The following is a 22515-nucleotide window of genomic DNA, read 5'->3' as shown; positions in this document are numbered from 1 at the left end:
CATGGTGATGTACCTGGACAACATCTTGATTTTCTCCGGGAGTCCCGAGGAGCACGTCCAGCACGTTCGTCAGGTCATCCAGCGGCTCCTGGAGAACCGTCTCTACATTAAGGCAGAGAAGTGCACCTTCCATGCCCTCTCTGTGGAGTTTCTGGGATTCATTGTGGAGGGGTAGACAGATGCGGCCTGATCCCAGGAAGATTCAGGCAGTCGTGGAGTGGCCCCAACCTGCCAACCGGAAGCAGCTGCAGAGTTTTCTCGGCTTTGCCAACTTCTACCGGGATTTCATAAGGGATTTCCGCCGGGTGGCCGCCCCCCTCACTGCTTTAAGGCAAATAAAGCCTTAAAGACATTAACCCCTTCTCTGCTTCCTGTGTGGTTGCGTTTGGTTCTCAACATTACTGGGTCATAACAGTTTGTCTTAAGTGGCTTTACTCCTGCACTGCTGTACAAAAGAGTGGAGAACAGGAAAGACAAAAATTAATCAAAATCAAAAATAAAATGCACTTCAAATTATGCACATTACTAATCTCTTTAACTTGAAGAATTTGTAACGGTATGGTTCATAATAATATTTATATTTGATACCTCAACAAAACAGGTATGTACAGTAAATTCCTAGAGCTCCTTTAAATCTATAATCATCTTCTTTGTCTTATTCACAATTGAGATGAGGTCATTTGTTCCACACACATTTGTTCCATGTTTAGTTCTCACTCTGGAAACAGAAAGTAGACCTCACCTTGTTGACCCAAGGGCTCTGGCTGGTTCACAACAAACCAAGAGGTCTGAAATGTATTTAGACCCTAAACCATTCAGAGCTTTATAAACTAACAGTAGTACTTTGAAATCAATTATTTGACAGACATGCAGCTAGTGTAAAGATCTGAGGACTGGAATAATATGATCCACTTTCTTGGCCTCGGTGAAGACTCGAGCAGCACTGTTCTGAACTAGCTGCAGCTGTCTGCTGGGGAGACCTGTAAGAACAGCGTTACAGTAAATAACAATTGCTTTAATAAGCAGCGACAAAATTATTTATTTTTTTTCAGTCTACTAAACGTACATGCTAGGACAAGTTTTTTATAAATTCTGCTGGGACATCAGTCCTGTAATCCTTGATATGTTCTCTAAGTCAGGGGTTCTTAACCTTTCTGACCTTGAGGCCCAATTTTTTCAGTACCCATTAAATATTAACACTGTATAGCAGGGGTATTCAACTAAAACTTTAAGAGGTCCATTTAGAGAAAATGTACTGAAGCGAAGGTCCAGATTCAGAACATCATAATATATACACACACACACACACATATATATATATATATATATATATATATATGTGTGTGTGTGTGTGTGTGTGTGTGTGTGTGTGTGTGTGTGTGTGTGTGTATGTATTAGGGGTGTCACGGTACACACAAGTCACGGTTCGGTACGTACCTCGGTTTAGGGGTCACGGTTCGGTAAGGGTTCGGTACGGGTTCGGTACAACGGGAAAAAAAATACAAAAAGTCCCAAATGTATAAGACGGGTTTTTTCTTCCTTTATTTTGATCATAGCATTTGAAAGTTAAAGTTTGTTCAATTGGCTACAAAACTAAAAAGCATCTCTTATTAAAGTGTAAAATAAATAGAATAAAACATTTAACTTGTGCATTAGTGTTTTTAATTTCACCACGGACTGGTTTATGTGAGCGCGGGATGGGACATTGAAACGAGGCTCGAGCACTTTTAATAAATACTTGAACCCGGGCTCCTCTACTGCTGCATATGGGCAGAGCCGTCTGGGGGCAGAGCATTCTCAATGGGCCTTATGATAGTCATTTTAACGTTCAACAATATCATCCTGCCCATCAAACTACATTTATTCTCACTTTTATTGAGCCAAGCCTATAGGCCTATGCTGCAGAAAGCAGAGTAAAGTCACAAACTTGTTCAGAAGAACACACACACACACACACACACACACACACACACACACACACACACACACAGGCCTGACAGCTGTCAATCACATGGCTCTGAAAACTGATAGTCACGGACTGACTCAGTTCCATCTTTGATACAATTTAAATACAAAAAAAAAACATAACTGGTCTAAAATGACACAATCTATTTAGATAGATATAGACACAGCGGTCTATAACATCATTTCTGAGCTCTAGAACAGAGAATAGACTCTAGTCTCGTTGACACAAAGCATATTCAAATAGGCAGGTGGTCAAGGCTACCACAACATAAAGAAATTATTTATGAAGGTTACACTGACTCACCAACGGTAGTTGACTCTTCCATAACCCAAAATAATCCAGGTAACGTGGAAAACGGGGTAACATTCAAAACTTTGTACAAATTTAGTCCTCTTTTAAACTTTAGTGCTAATCTCCTTCACGGCAAATTTGCTGACTGTTAAGGCTGATTTATGGTACCGCGTTACACCAACGCAGCGCCTACGGCGACGGTTGCGCGTCGCCGCATAACCTCGCCGTAGACGGGTACCCTATAGCGTATGCTCTACGTCGATTTAACGCAGAACCATAAATCAGGCTTTACACCCAATCCGCGTTGGCTCACGGCCCTGATGCGTTCAGGACAGTTGTAAATTAAGAATTAGAACATTATATCATTATTATAGCCGACAATTTATGATGATATATGAATTGCACATATATTTATTGATATGCACAGACTAGCACACATTTAGGTCTGTAATGGAACGTGACTGTTGATATTTATAAGGGAAAAAAAACGATGATTGATTTTTTTTTTTTTTTTATCTCAGTCAGACGTATTCGCCGTATGACTGCGTGCACCGAACCGTGACGCCCGTACCGTGACGGGATGGGACGAATACAAATACCGTTACACCCCTAGTATGTATGTATGTATGTATGTATGTATGTATGTATGTATGTATGTATGTATGTATGTATGTATGTATGTATGTATGTATGTATGTATGTATGTGTGTATGTGTGTGTGTGTGTGTATATATTCAAGTAGCCTCACAATTTTATCAACATCTGCATCTGACTTTTTAAACAAAGTACATTTGAAAAATATTTGCCACTTAACATGTGTAACTTGAATTACACATGCTTTTTTTTCTCTTATTAGGTTAAAGAAGGACTGCAATTAAAAAAAACATTTTATTTCATTTTTCAAAAGCTCAAAAGCTTATTTTATTTCTCTATTTCTCTTCTTTTCTTTCTTCCCTTCTTATAATCTTATGCCCCCACTTTCTGTCGTTCAGTGAGAGAACTGAGCTCTAACTTCTCCTGTCAGGATTTTAAATCTGGGTTGGATGGTGTCAGGTTCTCATATTCATGAGACGGTGCTCATTGATGAGCCTGGAACGATATTTAGTTTGCGCCGCCTGAACAGACACACATACAAGTGTCTATTTAAAAATAGAGCGGGAACAAAACTTAGTTTGATTTTACTTTAAGTTATTACATTAATCAGTTGTCAGACCTCAGCGTGTCGTGTTTCATCCGAGCCTGATCAGCTGCGATCGGGAGAACTGATCAGCTACGAGCCCGCAGCTCTGGCTGCGCTGCAGCCGATCCGATGCTTTTGCGAAAGCCCGACCAACAGTCCAGTCCAGCAGACACGTCAGCCCTGCATCTACATGTACAATCCTTCAGCAGTAACGACGGAGCCGCCGCCCGAGCGGCAGCCGACCTCCCCCGCCCGCGGGGACGCGTCGGCTCAGCCGGGCGGTTCCTCCGGCCTTCCGGCCCGCCTCTGCGGGGCAGCTGGGAGTCTCGTCTCCTTCTCGGCAGCGAGCCCCAGGTCTCCCCGTCCACCCCAGGTGTCCCGCCACGGAGCCGCCGCCGGGCAATCACGGGCAATCACGGGCAATTCATGCGCCCCCCTTAACTTCTCATGGTGGCTTCAATTACGGCCTCTTAAGCCTGAATTATGGTTCCGCGTTAAATCGACGCAGAGCCTACGCCGTAGGATCCCTGATCCTGGCTGATCTAAACGTACTCTGTGCAAAATAAAGGATTTTTTCTGTAAATACACACCATTTCTCTTACTATTGCACGTACAGCTAGCTGAGTGTATTCTTCTCCTCATTTGGTCGGGAGTTGCTATGCAGTCCTGCGGCCCCCGCGGCCCCAACTGAAATGTTTTTGCGGCCCTCTAGGTGGCGCTCGCGGCCCAACGTTGGGCCGCGGCCCTATGGTTAAGAATCACTGCTCTAAGTGATGGTAGACTGACCTTACAACTGTCTTAATGTGATCATTGAAATGGTGAGATGGACATATAGATTTGTGTGTCATCTGTATATTTATTATAACATATTTTATTGATTTTCAGAATATGAACGAGTGGGAGCATGTAGATGTTGAACAGCAGAGACCCCAATATGGAACTATAGCAAGGCTAGTGCTACGGGGGTCACCCGACAGGACAGAGGACACAGGGTTTAGTGCAGGAACTCCTTTATTCTTCCACAGACACACGTGCACCAGCAGAACCTTCAGCAGAGCCCTCTCCCAGCAGACCTCTTGCTGGTGTGCAGCTGCTCTTTATGAAGGCAGGCAGGGTGGAGAGGCTGATTGGGCACAGGTGTGCCCAATCAGCTGAGTGGCTGCTCCTCCACCCTGCCACAGGAACCTTGAGGAACTGCACAGGTTATTTTTATTCACTCAGAAGTACTGGACTTTTAAATAGGATTTAGACCAGTTAAGTAATGTGCCACAGAGTCCTACTCAGTTTTTCAGCTAGTAAGATATTATTGTTGACCATATCGAATGTAGTACTAAGATTTTGTAGTATCGGGACTGAGGTGTTGCTGCTATCTGTGTTCAAGCGATGTCATTGAAGCCCTTTACTAGGGCAGTCTGTGTTTTAGTGTTGCTGAAAGCCTGACTTGATTGTGATGGAAAAATTTAGTCTTGGCCCCGTTTAATTAAACCAAATCTACTATATGGGTACAGAGTGTGAAAACTGATACTTTGTTCATAATGAATCATCACTTGTGTTTTAAAAATCATTATGCATCCTTTGCATGTTCTGACCCACTTAGATGCAACTGCTAATTAAATTTACTTAAATCTGGCTCATCTCTCAAGTCTTACTCATGGTAACCGAGATGCATTCAGTTTCAGTCCAGAGATTCACTTAGTGGGATAAACATATTATACCGAGGTATTAATAGGTTTTTTCACAACACGGGCACTCATCAAAACACTGATTTATTATCAGGAAGCTATCTGTGCAGTTGTTGAAATATAACTTTTACTATGATTGTACTAAACTTCCTGCCACATTTGGAGATGTTGCTAATTTCAATGTTGAAACTAGTCCACAAAGTCATGGGTCAGTCTTGTAGAATCACACTTGAAGAACTTGTTTTAAGCTGTAATGGGTACTGTGATGGTTTTTTCTTATTTTTTCCCCTATTGGTGACCCAATCAAAGAATATTAAAGGTATTAAAAGTAGAGGACTTTCATTTGTATAACTATGTTTTGTACAAATAAGTAGTTGCATAACATAATATGTCATGTAGCTAAATATTTCAGCTGCAGTTTTGGTTTCTTTTTAAATATTGTTTCAAGTTGTGTGTTACATAAATAAATGAAACTAAGTATAATTATTTTCTAGACCATTGTTTCCTTTATTTTCAGTGTCTATCTATCTATCTATCTATCTATCTATCTATCTATCTATCTATCTATCTATCTATCTATCTATCTATCTATCTATCTATCTATCTATCTATCTATCTATCTATCTATCTATCTATCTATCTATCTATCTATCTATCTATCTATCTATAGCCAGATATGTTTTGAAAAAAGACAATGGCACATAGTGTGAAGGAAAAAAAGAGTTAAAGACCAATAGGTGAGGACATTCCCCCTCTGGTGCATAAAGAAGAGGTATATAAGCCAGTGACAACCCACTTTCACCTAGATGCGTCTGAGGGATGGAGATTTCAGCTTTCTTTATTAGAATGAGACTGGCACTGAGTTTGCTTGAAGTGAACTCAGTTGTTGGTCTGAGCACATCTCAGACTGTTTTGAAACAGAAGTCTGGGCTTTCAGAGACTGGGACTGATGGGGTCAGTACTGAGACTTTCTTGGTGAAATGTAAAATGCAGGGCACTGCTCGTTTACCTGCATTCTCCATGGATGGTGACTATGTTATTGGAGGTGTTTTCTCAATCCACAGCAACATGCACCTACAGATTCATAACTACACCACGGTGCCCGATCCACTGCGGTGTGCAGGGAGGTTAGTGGGTTAAAAGTTATGAGCAACTGATGTTAGACATGTAAGGTTATAAAAGCTGTGATTTTTTGGTCATGATGTTCAATCCTGCTGCATGTGCAGTGTAGAAAAAAGTAAGTTGGACTGACAAGCAGTCAGGCCTGGAAACCTCTGCCTATTTTTGTCTTCATGTATAAAGTTAAACATAAAGTTAAACACAAAGTTCTTGGAATCACATTTTACCTATTTTACATTTAAAAAAGTTAGACTGACAATTGTAAGCTTCCTTTGACTGAACGAACATTTGCCGCAGAACTTGCCAATTTCCAAGGTTTAAGATTTCCCTGTGCTTTTTTGTTACATTTTGTATATTGTTCTAAAATCACCGAACTTTAACAGTAGTTTGTGTGTATGCAGCATTGATGCACGGGAGCTGCGCTTCTCTCGCGCAATGATTTTTGCGCTCGAGGAGATAAACAACAGCACGGAGCTACTGCCGGGGATCCGGCTGGGTTATCAGATCCACGATTCGTGCTCCTCAGTGCCCGTGGCCGTGCATGCAGCCTTTCAGCTATCAAACGGCCTGGAACCAGTCTTTTACACAGGAGCAAACTGCTCCGGGTCTGGATCTGGGAGTGTGGTGGGTGTCGTGGGTGAGTCTGGATCCACGCCAACCATCGGCATGTCGCGCATCTTTGGAGCCTTTAACATTCCTCTGGTAAATATATTTAAAAAAGGTCTGATTCGAAAAAATGTATCTAATATTTATTTTAACTGACTGGTTAAATATCATGTTTTGCTTTTTAGGTTAGTCACTATGCCACTTGTGCCTGCCTGTCTGATAAGCAGCAGTATCCAACTTTTTCCAGAACAATTCCCAGTGACCAGTTCCAAGCTGAGGCGCTGGTCAAGCTGGTGAAACACTTTGGTTGGACGTGGATAGGTGCTGTCCGGTCCGACTCGGATTATGGCAACAATGGCATGGCTTCTTTTCTTAATGCAGCTCTCAAAGAGGGAATCTGTGTGGAATACTCTGAATCTTTCTATCGGACCAACAAACGCAGCAAGATTCAGAGAATAGCTGACGTTATCCGCAGGTTACTGATGTTTCTCATTTTTATTTATTAATTTATTCATGAATAAATAAATGAATAATTCACTGTTGTCTGTCCAGTTCCACAGCTGTGGTTATTGTGGCATTTGCTGCCACTGGAGATTTGAAAATCCTGTTAGAAGAGCTTGACAGAAAACCTTCATCTCCTCGCCAGTGGATTGGCAGTGAAGCGTGGGTAACAGCCCCAGACTTGCTAAGATTTCATTTTTGTGAAGGGGCTATTGGATTTGGAATTCCAAAATCTGTTATACCAGGTCTGAGAGATTTCGTGTTGGATCTCTCTCCCTCCAAAGTGTCTGCTTCCCCAATGCTTAAGGAGTTCTGGGAGGATGCATTCATGTGCAGCCTGGGAAAGAGTGAGATTTTCTTTTGTTTTTGGGAATGCTAGGCATGTGACGATTACAAAAACTGGAGTTAATTTTTATACCCATTTACAAAGCTCATGTCATTTCCTCAAGGGAATTATTTTTTACCTCAATGTGTACTTAAATAAACATGGAAAAATTATAAAAACAAAGAAAAATTTAAGGAAAACCCCCCACTTCTGTTGTTGTGTGTGTAGGTACTCCCGCAGACAAGCTTGTGTGTGATGGAACTGAGGACATGCAGACGCTCCAGAATCCGTACACCGAAACATCACAGTTGAGAATTACTAACATGGTGTACAAGGCTGTTTATTCAATAGCACATGCCATGCACAATGCAGTGTGTAAGGAGACAAATTTCACAACTCAGTGTGACAAAAACTTAAGACTGGAATCCAAGCAGGTCAGAAGAAACAAAAAGTAAATCGCACTGACTTGATAATACATTTGAATTAAATGTAATTCTTATCAATCATTATGTTCCATTCTCATTTATCTCAATCCTCTCAGGTTTTTACTGAGCTGAAGAAAGTCAGGTTTTCCCAAAATGGTTATGATGTGTCATTTGATGCTAACGGGGATCCTGTGGCTGTTTACGAGCTGGTCAACTGGCAGAGGAGTGAGAGTGGTGTTATGGAGCTGGTAACAGTGGGGTTATATGATGCTTCTCAGCCAGTGAGCCAGGAGTTTCGTATCAGCAAGAACCTGACCTGGGTGGAGGGTGGCGCACAAGTAATGAGCCTAATGACAATAACTAATGAAACTTTCCTGATCTGCTTCATAACAGCTACTCGTTACAGCTGTGTCTTTGTGACAGGTGCCGGTGTCAGTGTGCAGTGATAGCTGTCCTCCAGGAACTCGTAAAGTTCTGCAGAAAGGGAAGCCCATCTGCTGCTATGACTGTGTGGAATGTCCTGAGGGAGAGATTAGCAACACTACAGGTACAATAAATGTTTGCTATGCTTATCTATAAAAAAAAAAAAAAATAAATATATGTGTGCTAAAAGCACTTTCTGATGGTTTTCTTTTCTAGATTCCATTGATTGTTTCCCGTGTCCCAGTGAATTCTGGCCTAATGCAGAGAGAGATGTCTGTCTCCCCAAACCTGTAGAGTTTCTGTCGTTTGACGAAGTCCTTGCGATTGTCCTGGCTGCATTCTCTGTTGGTGGAGCCTGTCTAGCCGTCATAACAACAGCTATTTTCTTTCGTAACAGGACAACTCCAATTGTCAGGGCCAACAACTCTGAGCTTAGTTTCCTGCTGCTCCTCTCCCTGACTCTGTGTTTTTTATGTTCGCTAACTTTTATCGGAGCACCTTCTGAGTGGTCCTGCATGCTGCGTCACACAGCATTTGGCATCACTTTTGTTCTCTGTATTTCTTGCGTACTTGGGAAAACAATAGTGGTATTAATGGCCTTCAAAGCTACACTGCCAGGTAGTAATGTCATGAAATGGTTTGGTCCCTCACAGCAAAGATTGACTGTGGTGTCTTTCACTTTCATTCAGATTTTAATATGTACCATTTGGCTGGTACTTAGCCCGCCCTTTCCAAAGAAAAATCTAACCACATACAAGGAAAAGATCATTTTGGAATGTGCACTGGGCTCTGCGTTGGGTTTCTGGGCTGTGCTCGGTTACATAGGACTGCTGGCCATTTTCTGCTTTGTTTTAGCAGTCTTAGCTCGGAAACTACCTGATAATTTTAATGAAGCCAAGCTGATCACCTTCAGCATGCTGATATTTTGTGCAGTCTGGATCACCTTCATCCCAGCATATGTCAGCTCTCCTGGGAAATTTACTGTAGCCGTGGAGATATTTGCCATCCTGGCCTCCAGTTTTGGTCTCATACTGTGTATATTTGCTCCTAAGTGTTTCATCATATTGTTTCAACCAGAGAAAAACACTAAGAAAGCTTTAATGAACAAAGATTAATTACTGGACATCTTAGGTTCTTAAATTGTAAGCTATGTTTCAAGTATCATTTGGATATTAACATAAGGAGCACAGTTATTTAATCTTAGGTGTCATCTGAGTTAAAATGTATGTATATTTAAAATAAAAAAAAATGTCTCACTTCATTTTAAGTAATTACCATTTTGTGTTTTTTCAAAACCTGCGGTCATGTGTTGAACATGTGAAATCCAAATGAAATTTTGGTTTGTTTTCTTTTTTGCAATATTTTTTGTTTGAGTTTTTACCTAATACTTTCATATAAGCGGTTCTTTATTACATTTTTTATTTGTTTCCCAAACAAAACAATTAAGTACAACTGTAACATTTATAAAATATGTAAGTTACAATATTCTAAAAAAAACTTTATTTAAGTCATTATCTTTTTGTTAGTTTTCTTTTTTGCAATATTTTTTGTAGTGTTTTTTGTAGACACTATCAAGTCTGGATAGACTTTAATTCATTTTTTTTCTTGTTTTATTCATGTGCTTCTAACAGCTCTAAGCAAAACAATAAAAAACAACAAATACAAATGAACAGAAGAGGGGAAAGGAAGACAAACAACCGAATTTTACAACTATAAATCGGTCATAATCCAACAAAAGAGGAAGTCAAGGTGTCCAGTAGGTGGAGCACTTCATCATGACATTCTGAATACTACTGTAAATTAGAGATTATCCATCCATCCATCCATCCATCCATCCATCCATCCATCCATCCATCCATCCATCCATCCATCCATCCATCCATCCATCCATCCATCCATCCATCGTCCGCCGCTTATCCGTTCCCAGGTCGCGGGGGCAGCAGCCTCAACAGAGATGCCCAGACTTCCTTCACCCCAGACACTTCCTCCAGCTCTTCCGGGGGGAGTCCGAGGCGTTCCCAGGCCAGCCGAGAGACATAGTCTCTCCAGCGTGTCCTGGGTCTGCCCCGGGGTCTCCTCCCGGTGGGACATGCCTGGAACACCTCCCTAGGGAGGCGTCCAGGAGGCATCCGGTACAGATGCTCAAGCCACCTCAACTGACTCCTCTCAATGTGAAGGAGCAGCGGCTCGACTCCGAGCTCCTCCCGAGTGACCGAACTCCTCACCCTATCTCTAAGGGAGCGTCCAGCCACCCTGCGGAGGAAACTCATCTCGGCCGCTTGTATCCGCGATCTTGTCCTTTCGGTCACTACCCAAAGTTTGTGACCATAGGTGAGGGTAAGTGCGTAGATTGACCGGTAAATCGAGAGCTTCACCTTTCGACTCAGCTCCTTCTTCACCACGACGGTCCAGTACATCGACCGCATAACTGCGGACGCTGCACCGATCCGTCTGTCAATCTCCCGCTCCATCGTTCCCTCACTCGTGAACAAGATCCCGAGATACTTGAACTCCTCCACCTGAGGCAGGACTTCTCCACCCACCCGGAGAAGGCACGCCACCCTTTTCCGATGGAGAACCATGGCCTCGGTTTTGGAGGTGCTGATTCTCATCCCTGCCGCGTCGCACTCGGCCGCAAACCGCCCCAGCACATGCTGAAGGTCCCGGTCCGATGAAGCCAACAGGACAACGTCATCCGCAAAAAGCAGAGATGAAATCCTGAGGTTCCCAAACCGGAACCCCTCCGGCCCCTGGCTGCGCCCAGAAATCCTGTCCATAAAAATTATGAACAAGACCGGTGACAAAGGGCAGCCCTGCCGGAGTCCAACATGCACTGGGAACAAGTCTGACTTACTGCCGGCAATGCGAACCAGACTCCTGCTCCGATCATACAGAGACCGGACAGCCCTTAATAGAGGGTGCCGGACTCCATACTCACACCCCACAGAATGGCACGAGGGACACGGTCAAATGCCTTCTCCAGATCCACAAAACACATGTAGACTGGTTGGGCAAATTCCCATGAACCCTCGAGCACCCTGCAGAGGGTATAGAGCTGGTCCAGTGTTCCACGACCGGGACGAAAACCGCATTGTTCCTCCTGAATCCGAGGTTGAACTATCGGCCGTAATCTCCTCTCCAGTACCCTGGCGTAGACTTTCCCCGGGAGGCTGAGAAGTGTGATCCCCCTATAGTTGGAACAGACTCTCCGGTCCCCCTTTTTAAAGAGAGGGACCACCACCCCGGTTTGCCACTCCAGCGGTACTGTCCCCTTCCTCCATGCGATGAGAGATGAGATGAGATCAGAGGCGTGTCAACCAAGACAGCCTTACGACATCCAGAGACTTGAGGTACTCAGGGCGAATCTCATCCACCCCCGCTGCCCTGCCACTGAGGAGCTTACGAACTACCTCAGTGACCTCGGCTTGGGTGATGGATGAGCACACCCCAGAGTCCCCAATCTCTGCTTCCTCAGTGGAAGGCATGTCAGTCGGGTTGAGGAGATCCTTGAAGTATTCCTTCTACCGTCCGACGATGTCCCCAGTCGAGGTCAACAGCTCCCCACCCACACCGTAAATGGTGCCGGCAGAGTACTGCTTCCCCCTTCTGAGGCGCCGAACGGTCCTCCAGAATTTCTTCGAGGCCGACCGAAAGTCTTCCTCCATGGCTTCCCCGAACTCCTCCCAGACCCGGGTTTTTGCCTCCAGGACTGCCCGAGCCGCGGCTCGCTTGGCCTGCCGGTACCCATCTACTGCGTCAGGAGTCCCACAGGCCAACATAGCCCGGTAGGACTCCTTCTTCCGTCTGACGGCATCCTGTACTTCCGGTGTCCACCACCGGGTTCTAGGATTGCCGCCACGACAGGCACCAGAGACCTTGCGACCACAACGTCGAGCCGCCGCGTCGACAACGGAGGCAGAGAACATGGTCCACTCGGACTCAATGTCCCCCGCCTCCCCCGGGATCTGAGAGAAGCTCTCCCGGAGGTGGGAGTTGAAGATGTCCCTGACAGAGGGCTCGGCCAGACGTTCCCAACAGACCCTCACAATCTGTTTGGGTCTGCCCGGTCTGTCCAACCTCCTCCTCCGCCAGCGCATCCAACTCACCCCCAGGTGGTGATCAGTTGACAGCTCAGCCCCTCTCTTCACCCGAGTGTCCAAGACATGCGGCCGAAGGTCAGATGAAACGACAACAAAGTCGATCATTGACCTCCGGCCTAGGGTGTCCTGGTGCCACGGGCACTGATGGACACCCTTATGCTTGAACATGGTGTTCGTTATGGACAAACTGTGACTAGCACAGAAGTCCAACAACAAAACACCACTCGGGTTCAGATCGGGGAGGCCGTTCCTCCCAATCAAGCCTCTCCAGGTGTCACTGTTATTGCCCACGTGAGCGTTGAAGTCCCCCAGTAGAACAATGGAGTCCCCAGTTGGAGCACTATCAAGTACCCCTCCCAGGGACTCCAAGAAGGCCGGGTACTCCGCACTGCTGTTCGGCCCGTAGGCACAAACAATAGTGAGAGACCTTTTCCCGACCCGAAGGCGCAGGGAAACGACCCTCTCGTTCACCGGGGTGAACTCCAACACATGGCGACTGAGCTGAGGGGCTATAACCAAGCCCACGCCAGCCCGCCGCCTCTCACCCTGGGCAACTCCAGAGTAGTGGAGGGTCCAGCCCCTTTCAAGGAGCTGGGTTCCAGAGCCCAAGCTATGTGTGGACGTGAGCCCGACTATCTCTAGCCGGTATCTCTCAACCTCACGCACAAGCTCCGGCTCCTTCCCCCCCAGCGAGGTGACATTCCATGCCCCCACTGTGAGGGTTTTAGTCCAGGGATTGGGTCGTCGAGGCACCCCGCCTCGACTGCTACCCAGATCACATTGCACCGGCCTTTCATGGACCTTCCTGTGGGTGGTGGGCCTACGGGAGGCGGGCCCACGTCGCCGTTTCGGGCTGAGCCCGGCCGGGTCCCACGGGCAAAGACCCGGCCACCAGGCGCTCGCCTACAAGCCCCAACCCCAGGCCTGGCTCCAGGGCGGGGCCCCGGTGACGCCGATCCGGGCGACGTAGCGGTCCTCCGATGTTTCCTCTTCATGACAAGCTTTGTGAACCGCTCTTAGTCTGGCCCGTCACCCAGGACCTGTTTGCCATGGGAGACCCTACCAGGGGCGTAAGTGCCCCCGACAACAAAGCTCCTAGGATCACAAACCCCTCCACCACAGTAAGGTGGCGGTCCAAGGAGGGGTGGCGGTTCAAGGAGGAGTGTTCAGATTGATAAAGAGGTTTTTTTTTTTTCTTTGTTTCTTCATTATTGTTTTTTAGAGATTATTACAAATTAATTTATTTATTTAAAAAAAAATGTCAATAATGTACTTTATTTTAAATAAAAACTGCCTCAAATAAATATTAAAATTACAAGTTCTGATCTTTTGACACTGAATTAGATTCAACTTTGAAAATAAAGAATACATAAATCCCTAAATAGCTGAGATGCTTCTTTGACTTCAAACAAAGGGACCATTTGGCTTTGTATTTTAATCATAAATACTCTTTCTTCTAATAATAATTCTATATCCGTGTCATGCACTAATCATGAACAGTACATGCATGCAATGCATTGTAGTCTGGTATGCTCTTCTGGGATCATGTGGCGTACCTGATGTAGCCATGTAGGTGTTTGGGCAAAAATGGTCTACCTCGAAGAGCTACAGGCTAATATTTGGTGAGCAGGCCCATGAGGGTTCCCATCTGGCTTAAAAGTGGGATACATGGGTACATTTCACAACCCATTTTTATCTCATATGGGGCCCCTTTGTAAATGCTGGCTGGAGACATGGTTTAAATCCAAACAAGTGGTAGCACAGAAAATGTGGATAAATGTAATAAAGAGACGATGCTGGGAAAGACAGTGAAACAGTTTTGTTTTTATTTGGACTGGTCTGGAACCTCTGACTGTACAGGATACTTGGCAAAATGAAAATCATAATGGACAACATTTTTTTGACAAGATGATGATTAATTGCTGTAACACAGACTGCTATGGGAGATCATTCCAATGACAATGCTCGCCCCCACAGAGCAGGGTTTTTGCAAAAACTACCACTAGAATTTGGTAGTGGAGAAGGTGGAATGGCCTGTCAGCAGTCCTGACCTCAACCCCATTAAAGACTTGTGGAATCAGCGTTGGCATGCTGTTCATGCCAGAGTGACCTTCAATCATCCAATCCAATAAATAACATCGAAGAGTCAATTGAAAAATAAGTTGTTTGGCATTGGCAGAGGGGATTTGGCAAGGTTTTCATGGGTGTAAACAACATATGCAGTTCACAGTTCCTACACACAAAAGGCTTTCCCTGGTTTTTACGTTAAGTTTAAAACCTTTATGATGACTCATTGAAGAAACCTAAATAGTGACAGTTATTACAACATAGAATTTCCCTTTAGGGATTAAAAAAGTAATACTGAATTAAATCGAATTTAGTTAAAAACTGGAAGAAATTATGTCAGAAATGTGAAGCAGAGAGGATGCCAGGAAAGGCAGTGAAATGTGGGAGTCTCCCGGGAATTTCAGGAGGGTTGCCAAATTAGTTTTTGCCACCCATAAATGTCAGCAGTGGCATAGCCTGAGTTCAGGTGGGTTGTGTCATGCCCTCTTCTGTGACTGGTTGATTTTGTGATGACTCATATGACCCATCAAATGAAAGAAGTGTCACAGTTTTTAAAGCTGGACAAAACTTTTATTAAGAGAAGCGTTGTGACCAGCGCTTACTCATGGGTTCAGTATGGAGAATGCATCCAGCCCTTCTTGGGACTTGCCTGTTGCTGCGTGTTTGTGTCTTTAGTCTTCTTTTAAATGTGGTTTCTGGTGTTCCTCATTTTGCAAAAGAAAGAAAAGTACTGACTGTTGAGGGAGATAATGAGAGGAAAGAGGAGTCAGTTAGACAAAAGCTGAACGATTTGGGAATTGAGGGAGTAACTGGAGCTGATTCTGGTTTGCCTCAGTGCATGAAACTGAGAGACGATGAGCCGTTGGCCTTGGAGTCGGACGGGGACGTTGTCATTGGAGGGCTTTTCCCTCTGCACTTTGTGGCCTCTGAGCCACAGCACAGCTACCACAACACACCGCCAATCTCACCATGCAGCGAGTGAGTTGTGAGATTATTAATATCTGTTGTGTCCTCTGTGTTTTTTCCTTTCCCATTTCCAAAAATGTTACATTTTCACCAAAAAAGAACATGTTCTTGTTTTGATTGATGTTGTTCACACATTAACATTATCTGATTGATATGATCATATTACTCTGATTTCTTTTTCATTAACAACAATTTGTTTTTTAATTTTCCTCAGGTTTGATTACAGAGCTTTCCGGTGGATGATGACTATGGTGTTTGCAGTGGAGGAAATTAACCACAGTTCAGTCCTGTTACCGGGTGTTAAACTAGGCTACCGGATCATGGACAGCTGTGATAACGTTCACACCAGCCTTCAAGCTCTTTTATCCTTAATCAGTCTAACCAAAGCCGTAACAAATGAAGTCAAAGTAACAGCAGAAAACGAGAGCCGGGTGGTTGTGACGAATGAAAGGGATTTTGGTAAAGAGGAATTAAAGTCTTTCGAAGCAGGAGGAGAGCAAAGAATACAAACTACACTACGAGGTGCTGAGGTTGATGAAGTCTCAGTGACTCTCAATGTCAAGCGTACAGGAAATTACACAAAATATGACAAAACACAGTTGTTTAGAATGGCACATTCTGAGACATGTCAGTCTGATTCTCCCATTTCTGCTGTGATTGGTCTTGCATCATCTTCTCCGACTAGAGCTGTAGCTCAAGCTCTCGGCCCTTTCAACATCCCTCTGGTAAGAGTGGCAGAAGGAGGAAGAGTTATGCACAATTGCAGTCATGCAGTTGTCCACAGTGATTAAACCGGTGATCTAAAGTATATCGTTTTACATCTAAACTGAACTGTGCTTCCTTTTAGGTGAGCTATTTTGCCACTTGTACCTGTCTAACCGATAAGCATTTGTACCCTTCATTTTTGAGAACCGTGCCGAGCGATCTCTTTCAAGTAAGAGGCCTTGTACAGCTGGTGACATTCTTGGGCTGGCTGTGGGTGGGCACAATAGGGTCCACGGTGAGTTTAAGCTCTTTTTTAATATCTGGAAACGTATCGGTTTGACACACCAATATCATTTATAAAAACCTTTGCTGTGCATTTTTAGGATGATTACAGTCGCTATGGCATCCAGGCTTTCTCTAATCAGTTTAAAGAGCAGGGTGGATGTGTGGCATTTCATCTCACTATTCCAAACTCTCCCACACTGGCTGAGACACAGGAAATGGCAGACAGGCTGCAGAGTTCATCTGCCCAGGTTATAGTGGTTTTTGCCACAGAGGGACAACTCCTGGATCTTTTCTTAGAGGTATACGTCATATCTGAACATATCATGCAGCATTTAGGCTAATAATGTGGGATCATGTAAAAAAAAAGTTTTTTTTTTAAAAAGATCCATCACTTTTTTTTATCTATCACTTTCAAGCTCACTGGGAGAAATGTAACAGGACTACAGTGGGTGGCCAGTGAAGCCTGGGTGACGGCCAGCCTCCTGACCTTACCTCAGTTCCACCCTCTTTTAGGGGGAACACTGGGCTTCTCTTTTCCTGGTGTAAAAATCCCTGGATTGGGAAAGTTCCTTCTAAATGTACACCCCTCGCCCCAACCAGGGATGGAATTCATCAACATGTTCTGGGAAGAACAGTTTGGTTGTAAGCTCAAATTTGGAAGCGTCACAGCCAAAGAAAATGGAGAAAAAACTCTAAACAACACCAGTGACTTGGACGCGTTTGGTTACAAAACAGACTCCCAAAACTTGTCGATTGCAGGAGAGAAAAGCTCATTTAAAGTGTCAGCAGATGGAAAAGAGGGCTTTGATGAGAAGCCTGTGTGTTCAGGTTCAGAAGATCTGAGTCTCACTGTCAGCAGTTATACTGACGTATCCCAGGTCAGGATATCCTATAATGTGTATAAAGCTGTATACGCCATCGCTCATGCGCTGCACTCTTTACTTGACTGTGATTCTGCACGACCTAATGACGGAGCATGTGAGAATCATAAAAATTTCACCTCTAGTCAAGTAGGTTTAAAAAAAGAAAAAGAAGCAAAACCTATAAAATCTGTTAATTTGTTATGTCAAGCAAATGTTGTGGGACTTTTTTTTTTCTCTTTTCATACAGTTGCTGTATCACCTGAAGTCAGTGAACTTCACCAACAAGTTTAAGGAGAAAATATATTTTGACTCTAATGGAGAGCCAGTCCCTTTGTATGACATAATTAACTGGCAGAAGGACAGCACGGGTAAAATCAGGTCAAATATAATTTATTCATGTGTTTATACAGCAATTTAACTGATTCATGATGCTCTATTTGTAACTCTTAAAGCTGTTTGAGCACTTCCCTGAATTATGATACAAAACTGACTCATTCAGATGTTGCTGTGGCAGCGCTCTTGAAAATTTCTGTCTTGTGTCCAGATTTATCAAGGTGGGAAGTTATGATGGATCAGTTCCACTGGGACAGCAGCTGCAGATAAAGCAGAGCTCCATCATATGGACAGGAGGACAGCCACATGTGGGTAAAATTGTTCATTAAATTCAAAAATTTGCTAACATGCATGAAGGCAGGAGGAAAATCTTTGTTGTACACTCTTTCTCTGATCATTGTTCAGGTACCTGTGTCTCTGTGTAGCGCTCCATGCCCCCCTGGAAATAGGAAAGCGAGACGTCCTGGAGAGCCCCCTTGCTGCTTTGATTGTTTGCCTTGTGCAGACGGAGAGATCAGCAACAAAACAGGTGGCTATGCCTGTTTTGTTTATTCATTATTATTTATTTCCATCTTGAATAAAAAGGAAGTCTCTGCATAGGCTTGCAGTGCAAAGTTTATAAGCCCATTTTCACCTTCTATACTTTATGTCTTCCCAAGGTTCCACTGAGTGCATGAAGTGCCCTGAGTCCCACTGGTCAGACAAAGAAAAGGTGAAATGTGTGGCAGGGGTAGAAGAATTCCTGTCTTTTTATGACACAATGGGCATCATTCTCGTAGTGCTCACCCTGCTGGGTGTCGTCCTGACAGCCATCATCACCGTTGTCTTTCACCGTTTCCGCACTACTCCCATTGTCAAGGCCAACAACTCAGAAATAAGTTTCTTACTTCTCCTTTCACTCAAGATGTGTTTCCTATGTTCTCTGGTGTTCATCGGCCAGCCATCAGTGTTGACGTGCAAGGTCCGCCAAGCGGCGTTTGGGATCAGCTTTGTTATTTGTCTGTCATGTCTCCTTGTCAAGACTGTTGTGGTTCTCTTGGCTTTTCGCTCCAACGTACCAGGATCCAGGGGTCTGAAGCTGTTTGGCCCACCTCAGCAAAGGACAATGATTTTTTGTACCACAGCTCCGCAGGTACAAAAGGCCGTAATATACAATTGTCACTAATTTGTCACGGTTTGTAATGTTAGTAATTTTTTTCCCTTTTTTCCATCTTTCTGTGTTGCCCTCAGATCTGTCTCTGTGCTGGCTGGTTAATTAGTGCACCTCCCTTCCCATTCAGGAACCCAACCTACCAAGCCACAACTGGAAAAGTAAGACCAACATATTTTTATGGCTTCGTGTATTGGCCAAAATTAGAGATACTACAATTTTACAAGTAGGACTTTTAATGCTAATTATTGAGAACATGTATACAAACCTTAATTTCCTGTTTCAATATATTAGATAGTTGTGGAGTGTAAGGAGCCATGGCCTCCTGGATTTTACCTGGTTCTTGGATATATCGGTGTACTTGCCTTTGTGTGTCTCCTCCTGGCGTTTCTTGGACGGAAGCTGCCAGATACCTTCAATGAGGCAAAGCTCATCACCTTCAGCATGCTGATTTTCTGGGCTGTTTGGATCTCTTTCATACCTGCTTATGTAAGCTCTCCTGGGAAGTTCTCTGTGGCTGTGGAGATATTTGCCATATTAGCTTCCAGTTTTGGCCTATTACTGTGCATTTTTGTACCCAAATGTTACATAATTTTACTGCACCCCGAAAGGAACATTAAAAAAGGCATGACTGGAAAATATTCTAGATAACTTTAGCTTCAAAGCTGAATTTAAAAACAGACATCTAAATATGAACTAAATAAAAAGGTTTATGAAACATGCTTCCTTGTTTTGTTATTTTTGTTTCGTTTTTTTTTTTTTTTGGGGGGGGGGGGGGGGGGGGTTGCTTGTTTTTAGCTTGAAGTGACTCAATGAAATTAATCAAATTTACATTAATCTCCAAATGAATAGTTTGATTAAAAGTTCACCTGTACCACTTGACAGGGTTAGTGGCTACTGACAAACTGTATCTGCTATCATTAGAACTAGCCCCATTTCAATATTTACAGGCTACAGCTGCAGTTCTACATGGAAGCAGGAGGCCTGCGGCCTGAAAAAAAAAGAGGAGAGTGAGTTTTAATTCTCGTGCATATTTCAGAAATTTAGCTGTAATCTTTCAACTGACAGGAGAATGTGATGTTCGTATACATTACCCAAATTTTGACAGAATAACTACTTTGGTGCTTGACAATTTGTGAATCCTGTAAAAGTTATTTCTGTATAATTTCTGTATAAATAAGATCTATGATCATATTTCACTGGTCGTTTATTAAAATACATCAAGTGATCCAAAATTACAACAAATTATTGAATGATTATATGACATAAAATTAAAGCACTACTTGCAGCAGGGTCGCAGGTCCCCTGGAGGATGTTCTTGGATCAAACTGACAAACTGACAAACTGTTCGAAATTCACTTGTACTAAATACGCTAGAACATCTTTAACATGGTTTGAAAAGTAATAGTGTAATGCGATGGTAAGTCTACTGGCTCATACCTGCCAGAGGAATACATTGTTACTTTGAGCACATAAGTTATTTTGAAAAGGTCCAATGCCCGGCTGACACAGAATAAGGTTGTGCAGTGAATGAGCAACTGCTTACTGTAGATCCTTACACTAAAAAAAATCAATTCAATGAAAGGCTCTTCTTAGTCCTTAAATATCTGGGTCCTAATGATATAGAGATATAAAATATTTAGTCTGTGCCTTACTGCAAAGCCAGCTTTTGTGATAGGCCATGTTGGTGGTCGCTTATGGCACCACCTGCTGGAAGTGGCACTGTTGCAAACCCTTGAAATAAAGAAATTGCAGCCAGACCAGTCATCTCTGCACATCTCATGTAGAGGTTCTTATTGACAGACATCAACAACAAATGATATTTGTCAAATTCATATTGTCATCATCAAAAGGCCACCCAAGCCCTAAGGTACGGTTTTCAGAAAGTGGAGAAAAGATGAGCGGAAAATACTTCTCAATATAGAAGTATTTCATCTTCTCTTCTCTGACATAAAATGCTGTTTACTGTGATTTTTGCCAACATCAAAACCAGATTATTTAAAAAATGTATTTGCAAATACAGCAAATTGTCAGCAGAGGGCGCCCTGTGTTTAGGTGCCATCCGCTCTTCCCTGAACAGAATGGTGCAGAGGTCAGAGTTCATGGAGCACAGGAACTAACATTGCAGACATGTTGAGCAAGTGAATATCTCTGACCATAGTTTTAAACGTTTTCACATGTAAGAACGGCTACAGTAAAAAAACAGAAAACTTTTGAGTGTCTCCATGAACATTGAATACACCCTCAACTTGTTTGTACATACCGGCCTGGAATAGAATTGAAGAAAGAAATTAACATTTTGTTAACCATGTAGCATCTTAAATTCTGTGTAATTTGTAAATGGAGGTTAAAGCTACAGGTTTTTTATAATCAATATAATAATTGATTGAGTTTTCATTTATGTTACAGATTACTGCAGTTATTTGTGTTTGAGTGTTTAAAGCTGGAGTTGTTGCTTAAGACAAGCATAATTAACTTGCAGTCAGGCCTGTAACATTAACTAATCAGCCTTTAGGGGTCAACAGCTAGTGTCATTCTGAGCTGGTCCCAGACCTGGACAGATGCAGAGGGTTGTGTCAGAAAACAATCAAATATCAAGACCCATGTACCCGGTTGTGAATCAGTCAAGACCTGGTTTAACAACGACTTTAACAACGAGCAAAACTTAGTTTGATTGTATTTTATTTCAGTTTTTACATTAATCAAACCCTTCAAAGTCCTCATCCTCCGTTTCAGCATTAAAGAGCTCCGCTAATTCAGCTGTGCCAGTCCCAATTTCCTCGCTGTCAGAGTCACCTTCTGTGCCGTGCGGCCCCTCGGAAATGCTGGCTTTTGCAAAAGCCCGAACAACAGTCCCAGCAGACACGTTAGCCCACGCACCCCTGTCCTCTCCACCGTGTGATTCACTGGGATGTCGAACGTGAGCGGCACCTCGTCCATGTTCGTGATATGGCTGGGCTGGATGCGTTTGTCGGTGATGTGTCGGCTGCAAAATGAGCGGAAGCTCTCCATCTTTTCCATATAATCCGCCGGGCGCTGCCGCTGCGCTGCCGCTGCGCTGGCACCGTTTCATGAAGCGAAAGCACCAAGACTGACCTCCATGAAAATGTTCAATTTTCATTTTTTTCGCCAGCGCTACTGCTTTCAGTCGATTGGTGGCCGTTGAAACGCTCCTTCCACCCGCTCTGTGCTTCACACACCCCCCCCCTTCCCCCTTTAACGTCTGTGGATGGTCTCTATCACGTCCGCAACTCACGGGTGCTTCACACCTTCTCCCTTTACCGTTCTCATGGTGGCCGTCCGCCTTACATTACCGTAATACAGGTAATAGATACGGCGCACTGTTTCATTGGGCGCGCGGCACATTCTTTAAAAAAAATAAATAATTTTATGTGCGCCTAATGGTCGCGAAAATACGGTATGTCTCAGAGACTGTGGCACTGAGGAAAAAAAAGGTGACAGAGTTGGAAGAAGCAGAGGTACAGGGGTGTCGGACTCCAGTCCTCGAGGGCCGCAACCCTGCATGTT

At 43.7% G+C, this 22515-nt stretch overlaps 2 protein-coding genes across 2 annotated transcripts; both read left to right on the top strand.

Moving 5' to 3' along the window:
- Window positions 1-6100: 6100 nt before the first annotated feature.
- Window positions 6101-9633, top strand: LOC133442394 (extracellular calcium-sensing receptor-like). The gene is made up of 8 exons (XM_061720376.1): window positions 6101-6246; window positions 6640-6940; window positions 7030-7319; window positions 7397-7692; window positions 7899-8104; window positions 8212-8433; window positions 8519-8642; window positions 8735-9633. Exons 1-8 carry the CDS (start codon window positions 6107-6109, stop codon window positions 9631-9633), a joined length of 2478 nt encoding a protein of 825 aa, XP_061576360.1. The 5' UTR covers window positions 6101-6106.
- A 5926-nt stretch (window positions 9634-15559) lies between these two features.
- Window positions 15560-19638, top strand: LOC133442393 (extracellular calcium-sensing receptor-like). Its single transcript, XM_061720375.1, has 13 exons — window positions 15560-15663; window positions 15866-16088; window positions 16275-16376; window positions 16499-16651; window positions 16740-16940; window positions 17139-17303; window positions 17442-17651; window positions 17752-17882; window positions 18049-18145; window positions 18243-18366; window positions 18497-18969; window positions 19068-19148; window positions 19282-19638. Exons 2-13 carry the CDS (start codon window positions 15891-15893, stop codon window positions 19636-19638), a joined length of 2292 nt encoding a protein of 763 aa, XP_061576359.1. The 5' UTR covers window positions 15560-15663; window positions 15866-15890.
- Window positions 19639-22515: the final 2877 nt, after the last annotated feature.

Source organism: Cololabis saira, chromosome 4 (genome assembly GCF_033807715.1).
Source record: "Cololabis saira isolate AMF1-May2022 chromosome 4, fColSai1.1, whole genome shotgun sequence".
In the NCBI taxonomy this organism is placed as follows: Eukaryota; Metazoa; Chordata; class Actinopteri; order Beloniformes; family Belonidae; genus Cololabis; species Cololabis saira.
Note: the sequence above shows the minus strand (reverse complement) of the source record. Positions and strands in the feature narration are given on the sequence as shown.